The 14938-nt window shown below is 42.1% G+C and overlaps 1 protein-coding gene across 1 annotated transcript; it reads right to left on the bottom strand.

The window, feature by feature from the left end:
* Positions 1-1331: 1331 nt before the first annotated feature.
* Positions 1332-14675, bottom strand: slitrk6 (SLIT and NTRK-like family, member 6). Its single transcript, XM_028400031.1, has 2 exons — positions 14204-14675; positions 1332-5191 (listed from the first exon to the last, which is right to left on the bottom strand). The coding sequence occupies exon 2, from the start codon at positions 5176-5178 to the stop codon at positions 2638-2640; it is 2541 nt and encodes an 846-aa protein (XP_028255832.1). The 5' UTR covers positions 5179-5191; positions 14204-14675; the 3' UTR covers positions 1332-2637.
* Positions 14676-14938: the final 263 nt, after the last annotated feature.

Here is a 14938-nt window from a genome sequence, read left to right as displayed (position 1 = left end):
GTAATTCTGTTACCTATGATTACAGTTGTTACATCAGTGTGTGGACTTTGCAGTAGGTTAACTCTCACTGTGCAAAACTCACTTAGCAATAATGTGCCACAGTTTGTGTCATTATTGTGCACAAGTGTGCAGGAAAGTGCAGCAAATCTCCTGCTATCACTGAAACATGTGATTCTAATAAAATCCTCTTGTCCAGTCAATGTTTGATGGTAATTGTAGTCAATTGCAGTTGTAATACATTGGCAGAGAAAGTGTGTGTTTCATGCAGTTCCAGGTTCATGTACCAGAATGCTTTGCGTGTGACTGAAGCACTGAAATAAATGTAAACAGTAGTTAGAGCCACATAGTGCAAATAATTTGAGAAAAGGACCCTGTGGCTGTAAATTTGTTGGTGTTGCATGGGGAGAATAGTTGCTTTGTGGTCATCCTGCTGGTCTTGGTTGTCTTGTTCAATTTATCTTTGGGTCTCCAGCTGTTGTATGAACTTTTACCACATTTTATTTTAAACAGTCTGTTTAACAGTCTCTGTTCAAATTAACTCACTGCTGAAATGTAATATTTGGAAAAGTACAAAAGGTTTTCCACATTTACAGACTGGGTCATCGTGACACTGTGTTGCTTTATATTCTATCAGTGCTGGTTTTGTATTAAATACATTTAACAGTGCTGTTGCACAGTGTTCATAACTGAAATTGTTTATTTTTATCTCTGTCTCAGTTATGTGATTTGCTACTGTCTCACCTTTAGAAAAGAATATTGCTTATGAGTCCCTCAGGATGTTAATTGGTCTTTCTCTCAGCTGTGTATTTGTGCTGGTCTTTTTGCACATAACCTTAAATCATGTGTGTTTGCATACAGATCTATGAACAATAATTTATTCACATTGGTTGGGTATCTGTGTTCAGATGCAAGTGCCACACACCAGTCTGTCGTGTGTCAGCCTTTGTAAGCAGTGGTTATGCGTGTGTTCTTTCAAATGATCGTCAGACACATCAATTATGATAGAAAATGGAGGAATTGGAAAAGGTTTCAATTAAAGTCGTGAAGAAAAACCATGGCTGCCGGGAAATAGGCCTCCTCAGCCATTGTTGTGTGACTGAGGAGTAGGTTTGAGCTAAATTATTCACACAGCAGGAACAGAATCAAATGTTGTTGACACAAGTACATCCATGCACACACATATATATGTACTGTGGGGGACCGATAACACATGAGAGAGGATGCCTGGTGTGTCAATTAGTGGAGAGAATAGAGAGTGTACTGCAAGGCACCAGGAGGTCTGGATTCTGCAGTCTGTACCAGTTAGCCAGCAATTATTTTTCACCTTTATGTAATTGCAATTCTTTATTTCCTGTTTTAGTTACAACTTCTGTTTATATTCTGTACAGCACATCTGAAGGCACACACAAAAAATAACATAAAATAATGGAACATAAGTATATACAAAATATACAGAATAAATAATTAAATCTAGTTAAGTAGAAAAGCTACAGAGTGTGTGTGTGCTTACACCAACTGTTGAGAGTATGAATGAGTGTGTAGTATAAATCCTGCACAATGTCCACAATGTCAGTTACTGCACCAACTGTCCATTGCTTTTTAGTACGAGCTGAGAAATGAGAGAAAAGTTGGCTGAAGTCCGTTGTCTGGTTGTCTGGAGCTTCCTGTATTTTGGATCATCGTCAGTCTCCTGTCGTGTGCTAACGGGTCAGCATCCCCCGCAATCGTATCAGTTCACACATTGCCAGCATGAGAAAGAGACAGTGTTCCTGAATGCTGTTGTATCGCTCTCTCTCACACACACACTCACGCACACACACATACACATACATGAAATGATCCTACGCATCAGTGGCTCATTTCTTCATAAAAAATAAAGTTTCAGCAGGACTCTTGTTGATTGTCATGCACCATCTTATGGCATTTGATTAGTGCAATGCATTTTTTACAACATTATAGTTGTGTATATAATGAACTCCAAGTGCTCTATTTACTGACTTCCCTCGTGAACATCACCAGCTTGTATAAAAATAAATAAAAGTCTCATTACTGCAACTGTGCAGCTTGTCAGGTTAATCGACTGACAGGAGCAGACTCCTATCACTGTTCTCCAATGTACAGTTGGCAATTTGACGACTCTACGGCACAATGAGCATTCTGGTTACAGCATTCCAGCTGGCTTATGTTGACGGGGGGTCTAATCAGGTCAGGATAGACCGATTACACAGCAGTTCTGGGTCAAGTGGTGATTGAAATTCACTCACTTCTTTCTGAACATCTGCTTTATCCTTTTAGTATGTCAGGGCCGGGTTATAGGGTGTTGCTGGGGGATCGATTCATTTGGCTGCAGCAGCACTAGAAAGCTGATCGAGTAGATTTCTAACAGGGTCTCAGACTGCCTTAACTTTTGGCTGAAAAATGGTATACCTTTCACCAGCTACATAACATGGCTGTCAACAAATGGAACAAAAGATTTAAACAGTTACATTCTGTGCTACAACTAAACTTAAAGAGGTGTGCCCATGATATATACTGTATATATGTATATATATATATATATATATTTGTTTCATACTGTGGAAAGTACAAGAGGGCAAACAGGACAAGGCACTTGGTTCCAACATGAGATATATCATTTTAGTTAAATGCAGTTTGATGCTCTAGAACCTCTAAATAGTCCGGCTCAGTATGCAGGTTAGCTTTAAGTTCAAAGTACTCATTCTTTGTCTGCTCAAGCATGACCTTGCGTGGTCTCGTGTACATAATAGTCTCCATTAGCTTTAACTCCTCCTGGTGCCCCGGGACCTGCATGTCTACAGCAGACTGAAGCTGTGGCATGTTTTTCCTAAGGTACTCTGTTATTCCAAGCTGCTGCAGCTCTTTCTCCCTCTCCAGAATGTTCCTGTACAAAGAGTTGGGATTCCCCAGAGTGACAAACTCCGCGGGGCACTCTCCAGTCATTGGTCTGAACTTAGAGCCAGGGTTTCCGGTGAGAGGAGATGTGTTCTCCTTCTCCATGATACTCCGGCAGACGTGATGTTTGGTGCTGGGATCATCCAGACTGTAATCCAAATCTGCGTCGTGCTCCTTGTGCTGGGAGCAGTAGGTGGGGTTGCGACAGATCTGTACAATAGGGCTGTGTGATCTCTCTTCATATAGAGAGGCAGACCCAGTTCTTTGAGTCAGAGTGTGATGTGTTGTCTTCTGCCCATACATGCTGTAATGCAAGTGAATAGGCGAACTGCTGCTGGTATTCTCTCGTGGCTGCTCCTCTGCTGCTTTTTTCTTTGCCCTTCGCCTCCGCCGATGCACCACAAACACCACTAGTCCGGCCGAGCAGAATATAATCATCAGGACAAAAATAAGAAGGCTTAATATGAGAACAGAGAGCGGGATGGTGTCTGTGAGTGAGATGAAGAAACTCCTGTCGCTGTTATCAGGTCCCAGTGTAGCTGTGACACTCTCCTCTCCACCAGGCTGCAAAGGGTGGTACGTTCCTAACCCTGGACACAGCATGTCATGATGGAGGCTCCTTAGTTCCATCTGCATCACTTTCTTGGGGGTGTGGCACAAAATGGAGCCCACCACGGTGTCTTTTCTCAGCTTCTCCACCCATTGTTTGAGGCTGAGCAAGTCACAGCTGCAGTCCCAGGGGTTGTCCTCTAAATAAATCTGCTCCAGTGAGTCAAGTTGATCAAGCACGTTGCTCACTGGCAGGTGCATAAGCAGATTTTTCCTCAGGTTTAATTTGGTGAGGGGCACATTGCGAAATATCTGCGCTGGAAGAGAGCTGAGCAGGTTGTTATTTAATGACAACAGCTTCAGGTTTGGCAGGGGATTAAATGTGCCTGGAGCAATCTCTTTGATGAGGTTGAATTCCAGATAGAGAAATTCAAGGTTGTGCAGTCCCACAAACATTGTGGAGAACAGTTTCTCTATTCTGTTGCCATTTAAGTAGAGTTTTTTCAAGCTGCTCAGGCTGAGGAATGTCTCATTATCAATGTAGTCAATTCTGTTGTTTGCCAAGTTGAGCAATTCTAAACTATCATATGTGACAAAATCATATTTCAAGAGTTTCTGAATCATATTTCCCGTCATAACCAGTTTAGTCGGCCTTTGCTGAAGTATTCCGATATCTGATACCTTTTGAATTCCTCTGTCCTGACAATGCATCAAAAACCCTGCCACAGGGTGATTGTGACATGAACAGTGTTCCACACAAGGACTGGCTGGAATGTGAGATGGAGTTGGGACACTGGCATCATCTTTAGCGTTAATCAGCTTGGGATTCTGAGACACTTTAGATGAGGGAGTCACCACCATATCCAGTGATTTTGATGGCTCCTCCAAGTTAATCTCTGCATGGGACGGGCAGAGGACGTCCCGCTTGACTTTTGCCAGGATGGTCCCCTTGAGGTGATGTGGGGTGCTACAGACCACATCCCCGATTGCTGATTGGGCCCTCATATTCTCCATCCAGATTTTTAAATGTAAAATATCACAGTCACAGACCCATTCGTTGTCCTCAAGGAGGAGTTCCATTATCCGCCCGATGTGCTCCAAAAACCCCACATAAGGCAGCGTCTGGAGCTTGTTGCCTCGTAAGTCCAGGTGGGTGAGGGGAACAAAGCGGAAAATATTGTTGGGTAAAAACTCTATGGAATTATCATTGAGGATGAGGACCTTGAGCCGGATCAGTTTGTTGAAGGCCCCAGGTTCAATGACCCGAATGAAATTTGTGTCAGCTTGGAGAAATTCCAAATTTACCAGGCCTTGAAAAGTGTCCTCTTTTAGAGTAACAAGGAAATTGCTGTTTATGTGGAGTTTTTTCAGTGAACCTAGGGTGCTAAAGACCCCTGGCTCCAGCTCTTGTATGCTGTTACTCCCGATGTGCAGTGAAAGGGCGTTCTTAAGCCCTTCCATTTCCTCGGCACGGAGCTCAACCAAGTCATTTTTGTAAAGGTTCAGATGGAAGGGCACACCTGACGGGACTTTGATTTGAGAGATTTTGCTGATGTTTCTCTGCTCACAGTTAAGATGAAGGATGCCATCTTTCAACTCGCAGGAGCACAAGGAGTCACAGGATTCACTAATAGAGGATGATGCCTGTGAGGGATGGATATCTTGGGATCTGGCCACGGCGAGAAACAAGCCGGTGAAAATGATACAGGGCAGCATTTCGGTCTGAGATCTGTGGAGAAAGAAGTATGGATAGGAGGGGGTGGGGAGGAGAAAAGTGATAAGTGCTCTTGTTTTAGAAGTCACGGAAAGCTTGACATAAAGTAAACATTTTATTTAAAAGTGGCGGTTAAATGAAATTGAGTCTTGGTGATCCAAATGTCATACAAGTTTCATGTGTTACACTACATGAACTGTGGTTCTAGTATGTGTCATAGTGTAAAATGACATTTATGAATGTATCATATGCATGAAGAAAGGACATAGAAATCGGTGAAGCAATTGTTAAGTGGAAAACTGTCTTTATATAGTGAATGCATTAAAATTTATAACAGCTGCAAATGGTGCTCACATGCCTATTGCCTACCTTACATTGTACAAAAATAATGCTCAGAAAGTTCAGTATTGTGTCCCTGAGCAGCTAATGGGAATCCTAGTAATCTTTCTGGACATTGCAAGGAATAAATACATTTCCTAGGGCGAGCCAAGAGAGTAGGACAACATGTCTTTCCACTGACTCACAGTGGGATAATGGTACACTGAAAAAATGACTCTCATTTGACTGATTTCCCTGCCCCTTATATGCAGACTCATCTGAACAAAGACTTACTCAGACTGAGTCACACAAATGCAGAAGTGAGTTCAGTCCATGTCAAAGCAACAAGGATTCAGCATAAAAAAACCTGACTGTAATGTAAAACCAGTTAACCCATGCAAGCCTGGACTGATCATGATCTGATTATAAAGCCAGTGCAAGCTAACCCTGCTAGTATGTCACTAGCCTTGAAGGATCATGCCCAGTTGATTTTAACATATGAAAAACGAAATGTTGAAAAAGAGCTTCATGCCAAATGCAGACAGACAGCAGCGTCCATTGAAAGCAGTAGTGCTACCAAGCTCTTTATGAAGAGATTTCCCTCATTACCGTTAGAAGGATTCATTCTGAGTGACAGGGGAAAGGCTGAAATGTGATTTTAATGATGAACAGCCATATCCAAATCCATTACATTAAGTTGACTAAAGTCACAATGGATCAAAGGCGGGATGACTCTCAGTGGACTGGTGTAGAAGTGCAGACATCTCACGCAGATCAAGGATAAAGCTAGATATTCACTGTTGACTAACGGAAATCTTCAAAGACGGAAGATGTAGGAAGATGACAGCTGTTCTCGTTAACGAATCCGATTAGCATCTGGAACGCTTCATTCCAGCAAGACCGGGCCAGCCAATACAGACGGTGTTTGTCAGGGGCACATTTCCATGGGTTGTTGAAGTTGACTGTAACCTATGGAAGGTAGTGCAGGTTGTTTTAATTTGTTTGGAATCATACACAACACAGTATTTGTTGATTCATTATTTGCTTCAGTGCAAGCACTCAGCTCTTGTATATTTTCTCTCTTCACCTTTTTGCCTGAGTTATCATGCCTCAATACATTTTGTGTTGTTGGGTAAGGTCAAAATTATTGATGAACACCAAGTCTGTGCTGTCTCCAGCAATTTCGAGTTTTTCAGGCTTTAAACTCCAAGGTCGCTCTAAACATGCAAGCTATAGCTAGCGTAAATGTATACTCCACTCACAGATTATGAATCCATAGAAACAAGAGAATGAAACCGTTTGGTCATGGATCCAAACCACATGCAGGGAGATTTAGATGACAGTCACACCTTGGCAAGACATTTGTGGAGTCTTCCAGGCACCACAGCACTCTAACAAATGATTATTTTTAACCGATTATGTGCAGAAAAAAAGGAGATATGTTTGTCTGTGAGCTCAAACTGGCCATGTTTATCAATTAAAAGATAATGTGGAAAAATATAATGAAGCCCAAAAATCTAATTTGTGAAACCTATTAAATGTGTATTGTTTAGATAATTCAGAAACAGGTTCCAAAAAAATGTCTTTTCATTATTTATCATTTGCTTGTTCAGGAGTCTTGTGGTCGTCATGGTGACCCTGATGGTACAGGGGGAAAAAAAAAACTACAGATGTCATTGGTTGCTGCATGATAACACTGCTGAGGGCAGATACAGAGGATGCCTGATGCACTCTTTCTTCTGTATTTCAAACAGACTTCTCTAACTGATCCATTTTTCAGGCAATCAATGTTGCATGGGACTCAGCGTGACGGGCGCAGGAGATGAAACACTCTTCCGGTGCCAGTCATTTGATGCACCTCTCTCTCTGTGTCTCTCTTTTTTTAGTTTCAAATGTGCATCTCTTGCTGTTCAGACAATTCAATTAGAGGCATACTGAAGCCCTATGAGATGGCTTCTCATGCATGTGAGGGAAGCCAACTCATCGTCCAACATCAAAGTAGTACAGAGCTGAGGATAGCGAAGCAGATGAGGGACAGTGAGAAGTCCGTTGTTTAATATTTTGTCACACACTGAGACCATCTATGCAGTTTTCTTTGTTCACTTCCAAACCCATGAATAGCTTGTTCACAGTTGCTAGAAGTGCTTCATAATATCAACCATCACAAGTGAAATGCCCCCTCATGAGCATAATGTCACAGTCACAAGACCTCTTCTATGTGATTTGATCTTATCTTATCTCAGTCAGCAAACTAAAACTAGCCTGCACAACTCCAAATGATGTGAGCTTTTCCAGGTTCAGGTCAGAGGTCAGGTCCAGCTACAGTCCTGCAGGTGTCAATTATTCAGTGTTTTGATTCAAAAAGGGCATCAGACACTAAGGTAGAAGGTTGGCTTCACCCAGGCTGACTCCAAGTTGCTGTACCAAACTTTAGACTCACCTTTTCTACTTGATTTCATTTCATTTTCTCTCTTGGCTGTCTACCAGCGTACCACCAACTGCCATAATTAGGCTTGATGCATTGAATTCAGTCACATCTTGTCTAAGCAGTGGAGTCACATAATAAACTTATTAAATACTAAAAACTCGAGTTGTGTTGACAAACCATTTTCTGTATATCCAAATTTGGCATCTGCGAATCAACGGTTCACACTGAGCATGAGGAGCACAGATGCCCTTGCGTTCCATTGATTTAACACGCTTCATGCACCAGACGGTCAGAGCCCTGCAGCAGTGCTTATTGTATTTTTATCATCTATACATTCGTCATTGTTTGCCAGGGATTGACACAAACACAACATAAACCTGGGTTTGAACTGTACAGAGTAGCGTGCAAGCTATCAGTTGATTTAGTGCATTATTTTTAGATAATATAAAGCCAACTATGGTCATGTTCTGTACTCATCGCTGTCAAAGTAAGTAAAGCATGCTGGAGCCACAAATAGCCTATAAGGCAGAATCCTAATTCCTTCTTCTGTACCGTGAGGCAAGTTGATGTTCAAGTTTGAAAGGCTTGTTATCCCTTGTGACACCCGACAGATAGAACTATTCTCCCAACTCAGTCAAGACTGATAAAAGTCACTCCGTATTCGTGTTATAAACGTGTCGTGTAGATATCTAGTGGATCGTCAACACTGGTGTTTAATCTGTCTTAGAAGCTGTGCAGTCAGTTCTTTGCATTTTATGACCTCAGTCTTCTGTATTGCTAGGCTACCTGCAGTCATGGTGATTAATGGATCTTGACATCAGAAGGTTGAAAAGAGTAAATTTTAATTCAGTTAAGTGTGAGGCTCCCTGACAGAAGCACATAAATAATCTTCAACATAGCAGTGTGTCATGTACCTGTAGTTTTCTGAGCAATATTTTTGCATTTTCATCTTGCACTACATGCTCGCGTATCTTCAAGCAAATCAACCAATTATTTTCTACAGCCGTAGCTCCTCCACCAACTGCTCCGCCATGATCTGTTTGGCTGTGTTGCAAGCACACAGGATCAGGGGAGTGACGTTCATGCAACATGCTCTGCTGGCATCTTTGGAAACATCATCAGTGGCCTGTTAAAAAACCCGATCAGCTGTGTGCGTTCTCTCATGTCACGCCGCAGTTTCTAACAGCGTGCAGTCGATCATATGGTGACATATAAGCAGAGGCGTCTGATAAGACATTAGTGAACTCCTGACCGTAAACCAATATCACTAGCCCGTGTGCTGCATAGCCTCCTCGTTTACTCTTCTCTGCTGGTGGGCCTTATTTTCTGATCGAGAACATATGCATGATAGAACTAATAATAGAAGCACAAAGGCTGCATGGGGAGGGGAGGGGAGAGATGGAGGGGGGGGTGCCTCAGCTCCTCTGGCAAGCGTGATTTAGCAGGCTTGCATTTCAAATGGTCTGTTTAACTAATGCGCAGTAATTAGTTTTCCAGAAATGAGCAGGCATTTTACACCAGTATACAGTGGCATCAAGGTATGTTTTCATAGGGAGACTCATCTGCACAGATCAGATATATATGTCTGTGTGTCCCCTTTTCCATCCAGAAGTGACTCACTAGCAGGACTGGCAAAATGTACATACATATAGACGATTGTGCTTCAATATCATCTTCCTCCTTATACAGTAATTACTTGTGTGGAGTTAAATTAAGACGTCTCACATAATCATCAAATCTTTATCTGTTCTCCACTGTGGCCACCATCAGTAAGAAGGCCACAGGGCAGTGGTAATGACAGTCTTATGATTCACTCTGTAAATAGGTGTAGATCTGCCATCTGATACCAAAAAAAAAAATAAGTGCAGTCTCAAAGGAGCCACACATTATAGGCAGACAGACCTGCTTACTGAGAACAAACAAAGGAAAGGGCACCAGCTAGAACATTCTGTAACATCAGTGCAGCAGGCACAAGAGGCCAATCACAGCTCAGTTTATATTGTCCACAAAACAACCAATGACAAATGGCTATCAACATGGCTGTAAATCCACTGGTCTACGCTTGATTTAAACCTATAAACTCCTCTGACTCCTCACACGTACTCTCAGACTGGAGTGCATCTGTTTTATGACAGTGCCATGCATGTTTCTCTTGCAGATGCTAATTGCTCGGAAGTGTACACTTATTCTCACAGTTCTTCAGCAGAGCCCTGCCGAGTTTACTAATTGGGCAAACTATACAATGAAGTCATACGCTGTTTTTTTATGATCACATCTGCTTGTGGCTGCCGTCATTAGTAACAGCTGAATGGTACCTTTTCAGATGGCAATTAGTCCGAAGGTCTACAAAAAATACCTTGTAAATAATAGATGCACATGCCTATACATGGTCCTAGTGTCATAAAACAATGAAACAACAACAGCACACCTTCAGGCAGTGAGGGATATTACACACAAAGTGTGTTGATACCAAGCTATTACATTTTTTCTACTAAAATAATGGTTCTTTGTCTTGGAAGTGTGAAAAAAATATTCTGTATTTTGGTGCTGAATATGAGCCTGGGGTTTTCCACAGCTGGAAGTTTTTGCTCTTGCTGTGAACCAGTTTCTTTTTTAGACTGCAATGTCTACTTGTTTCCTTGTCTGGAGCATCAGGAAGTTTCTGGACACCTAAGTCTTTATTTGTTTATTAGTTTGTTTTTCCAGTGGCTACACACTAATCCTAGCTGCATCTCAGTAGCTGATGATTCCTCTCTTCTTTAACTCAGCTGATATTTACCTGCTGTCTATAGGCTTATTGAGCATATGTTGAATAGAAATATTTGTTCAATATGAAAAAAAAAGTTCTGCACAATAAGCTCTTTGGATTAACCTCTAGCACACTTTGCAAAAACAAATTTTCTTGAGCTTTTGTGATAAAGAAAAAAAAATAATAGGGCAGGCGTCACAGATGAGATCTCACTGTTTGGAAAACGTGCACTGGCAAGTTTTAACTGACAGAAGAATCACTGGTTGGATCATGTAGGCTATAGCCCTATTCTGATTCTTTCGCTGCTCTGCCGTTTCTCTATTTATTCACTAGATGCCTCTATAATTCATTCTGGTGTCATTCTGGGATCAGTATAGGTTGCTTTTCAAAGCAGAGCCAGTAGAACTAAAACTCCACCCATCTGACACTCTGAGCAGTCGAATGCAAATTTGCCTGAAGGAAAACCAGAGCATGGCGAGTGGAAATAACAAGGCTCCGGCAGTACACAGATTCTGGAACATACAGTGGCTCAGTTTGATAAGATAACATGGTTAGAGGATGAAAAGACTGATAGATGTGTCAGTGCATGGTCATGAACTTTGCCCACCAAGGAAATGATTTTAATTCAAGTCTGAGAAAACAGCAATATTGTCTAGGCTGCAACTTACAGGCAGATTTAGTTCAAAGTATCTTGTTTGGCTCAGGTACTGTGGCTGAGTTAATTGAGTGCCTGATGACTTAACAACTACAGAGACTTGAGCTGACCTGCATCGTCCAGCTGAACAAGGCCTTTCAAGACCAATTAAGCAGGAATGCCACAGCGGGCAGTTAAAAAGGCTGGACAGCATTCTAAGCTCCTGCTAAAACCTGTTACGACAACAAAAGTCACACCATCCTTAACTCCCTATTTGTTTTTAAGATGGATTTTTGCCAGAAAATGCCCAGAATGATAACAGAAACTGCAGATTAACTGCATTTACAGGCAACACAGCACGTCTGGCAGACGAAATGTGTGCATATCACACGTGACACTGGTGCAACAGAAGGGAGTGTTGCATTTCAAACAAAGGCAGTGGGGTGATTATTGTCCTATCTGCTCACTGAGCATTTCATCAGAACTCTAACCACAGCCCATCATATTCCATGTATATGCTGCTTTCCTAACAGCAGGTTTTTCCAATATTCATTCAGAAACACATAAGGTAGGGGCGATGACTGAACACCTGCCATGTCTTATTTAATTAAAACGAAAACAAAAAACATCTTGCTGTTTAAAACATTGAATAGTAGCGACTTTTAAAAGATCATAAATCTGTTGTGCTGCTCCTAGATTTGCAGAGAGGTGCTAAAACTTTTAAGTGATTCTATTGGAGAGGAAAAATAACAGAGGAGCCCTGTGAGGGCTCTATTGACTCGCCAGACTCCAATAAGAGATTCACTTGCCTGGAGCTCCCACCTCCCTTTATTCCTCTTGACAGAGAAGTTTATAGCAAGAAGTGGTTTTTTTTCTTACAGGTATGTGAAAAAACACACTCCTAGACAACAAAAGAGTGACCCAAGGACAAAGATGCAAGCTACTTTTAATGACGTGTGAAGCACAAAATACCATCAACCAGGTTCAACAGCAGGCCAAAGTCATACTTTATTCCCAACCCTCCATTTATCCCCATTCACTTGGAGGTCACCAACAAACAGTTGCGTGCATCCACTAATACTTAAAGTCAGGCTGCTTTTGCTTCGAGGCTAGAACAGAAAATGAGAAGGAGACTAAGACGGAGAATGCGAGACAGTGAGACTTGTTGCATCTAGCTAGGGGTTGTTTCATTTCAGCTTGACATGGGATAGCAGATTAGAGCCCCCTGCACTCTATTGCTTTAGCCTGTGTGCGTGAGTGTGTGTTTTCCTGCGTCTGTGTGCACCCTCTGCCTTGTTTATGTACGTATACTCCCCCTGACCATCTATCAACTTCCCTTGAGTGCCCTGCAGTGTTTCTAGGCACCAATTACAGTAGGACTTGTCCCTTTTTCCTCTGTATTGGAAGTGATGTGGCCTGCCCTACAGGGTCGGCACCACCACTACACCCACATATCTGCAGAGATTCTGCCAGTGCCCGCGGCCCTCCACCGCAATCCTGGAGAAATGATAATTATGACATCCGCCTACTCAAGAGGCAAGAGATAGTTCAACTCCCTTGCCCTTTGTTCCAGCCCTTTTTTTTTTGACTGATTCAATATTCTGTGGGCTAGCACTGCCTACTCGCTGTGTCTTAGAGAAGCACACGCTCTCCAGTATATCTGTGGGATTTCTCTGGCTGGAAATAGTGTGCACTAATAAAGTTTAACAATGGCCTGAAGCTCTGAACTACTCACACCTGTCAGGACAATCTCCCTTTGGGTGCTTTGCACATTAAAACAGCACCCATGTTTGTGTTTCTCATCATTGATTTTCAGTAAAGGGCTGCACCTGCTGATAAGTAAAGAAGTCAGGCCATTTCTGTCATTGTTGTAATGTTCTGTAGCTGGGGGAGAAAAGATAGATGCAGTCCATGGAGACATTTTGACAACAGATCACTGAGGAGAAGCACCATAAAGAAACTTTACTTGCCTTCACATAATTTGTTAAATTTGCCCACGTGAGCTCATCTGTCTTCAAAAACCACCAATCAATAATTAATCTTGCGTTATTCAGGCAGTCACCACCTATACACTTACTTTAGATTATAAACCATTCAAGCACAAAATTGAGACCAAAACTCAATTATGGAACTCAGGACTTAAAGCTAATTAAGACATTACTTTCCTCATTAACCTGCACTTAAATAGAACTATAACCCCGACCTTTAATTGAAGAGAAGAAAAGCAGGACAAAGTGATTAAATTAGTGAGAAATGCAGTGCAGATACTGCACAATACAGCACTTTCATAAAACCAATTATGCATTCTGATTGGCTGCACGATGCAGCCATCATTAAAACCACACCTGTGTCTGTGATTGTAAATCTTCAGAACTATATGTATGTAAACCAGATTAGAAGCTGAGCATAATGCGGTATTGTAATGAAGAGCTACTTGTATGTACATTTTAGTATGTAGCCTTATAAAGGAGGCAGTGTGTAGGCGCACACCAGTCCGGATTACCATACGGCTGCACAGCACCGTAGGATACAGTAACTGCGTGTGGCAGGCAGCCAGGTGTGCTGGAGGTAATGGAGCCCCCTCAGGAAAACTCAGCAGTCCTCCTCTATTCCATTCCTGTCAAGCCCAGACACTTTTTTTTACTATCTTTCTTAGATATGAGCCTGTGCTTAATTTCTACTGAGTGACATACTGAATTTTACAGAGCCTGCTGTTTTTTCAAAGTAGAGTGGTAAACAGCGCTGTGACATAGTTACGCCAGTTGGAACCTGTCCATAATGGACACCTGGATTCCTTGTCACCTTAAGACATTGTAAATGAGTCATTGCAGCCTGCCGGATCCTTATTTATATATTTTAGTTGACAGTTTTGTATATCATATATTTCTCGTGACTTACCGAATAAACTGAAGAAAAAAAGAAGACTATTCCAATGTTCACCGGACTCAGTCCATCAGTAAATGTGTAAGCGGCGCATTGACGAGCGGCTATCACAGTTTCTCTCCACTCCTTAAAAAACAGGCTGATACACGAAGCAAACTTCCCCAGACCGCTCCTCTCCTCTGCCTTCTTCTTCTCAATCTTTCTCCACTCTTGTCACTCGTGTGCTACTAATTATTCCGATGCGCAAGGAGCTCCGCGCTGAGCTTTCACTCCGGTCCCGGGATGATGAGTGCAGGCAGACAAACCCCCCCCCCCACAGCCTCCCTCAGAATGAATAATGACTGAGTTGCAGGTTCGAAGCAGCAGAAATAATATTAAAAAAAAACAAAGAGGAGTGTTTGTGTTGTGTTTCTATTCTTTCATCGTTTTTCCTGCAGTCCAGTTCAAATTAAGAAAGCGCGCGCCGTGCCCTGCCGCTGCCTGCGCCGCGCTGCGCGCTCTGTCTAGTTAACCAATCTGCAATGTATCGGAGCTGCTCGGTAATTTGCATGCTGTAGAGGTGGACTACAGGGGAGGAGAGAGAGGTCAAGTCACGCAGAATGCAGAGCCTGACTTCCTGTGCACACTTTCAGAGCAAAAGCTTCTTTTTGTTTTTTCACCTTTATCCCTTCTTTGAAGAGAGTACATTTAACAAAATAAATAAATAAATATTATATTATTAAATATTATAATAACTGGCATAACAATATA

The sequence above is a fragment of the Parambassis ranga genome, chromosome 2 (assembly GCF_900634625.1).
Source record: "Parambassis ranga chromosome 2, fParRan2.1, whole genome shotgun sequence".
NCBI lineage: Eukaryota > Metazoa > Chordata > Actinopteri > Ambassidae > Parambassis > Parambassis ranga.
This window is presented reverse-complemented; position numbering and strand designations above follow the sequence as displayed.

Excerpts from the sequence above, each read along its gene's own strand:
- slitrk6 (XM_028400031.1), bottom strand. The coding sequence starts at position 5,178 with ATGCTGCCCTGTATCATTTTCACCGGCTTGTTTCTCGCCGTGGCCAGA.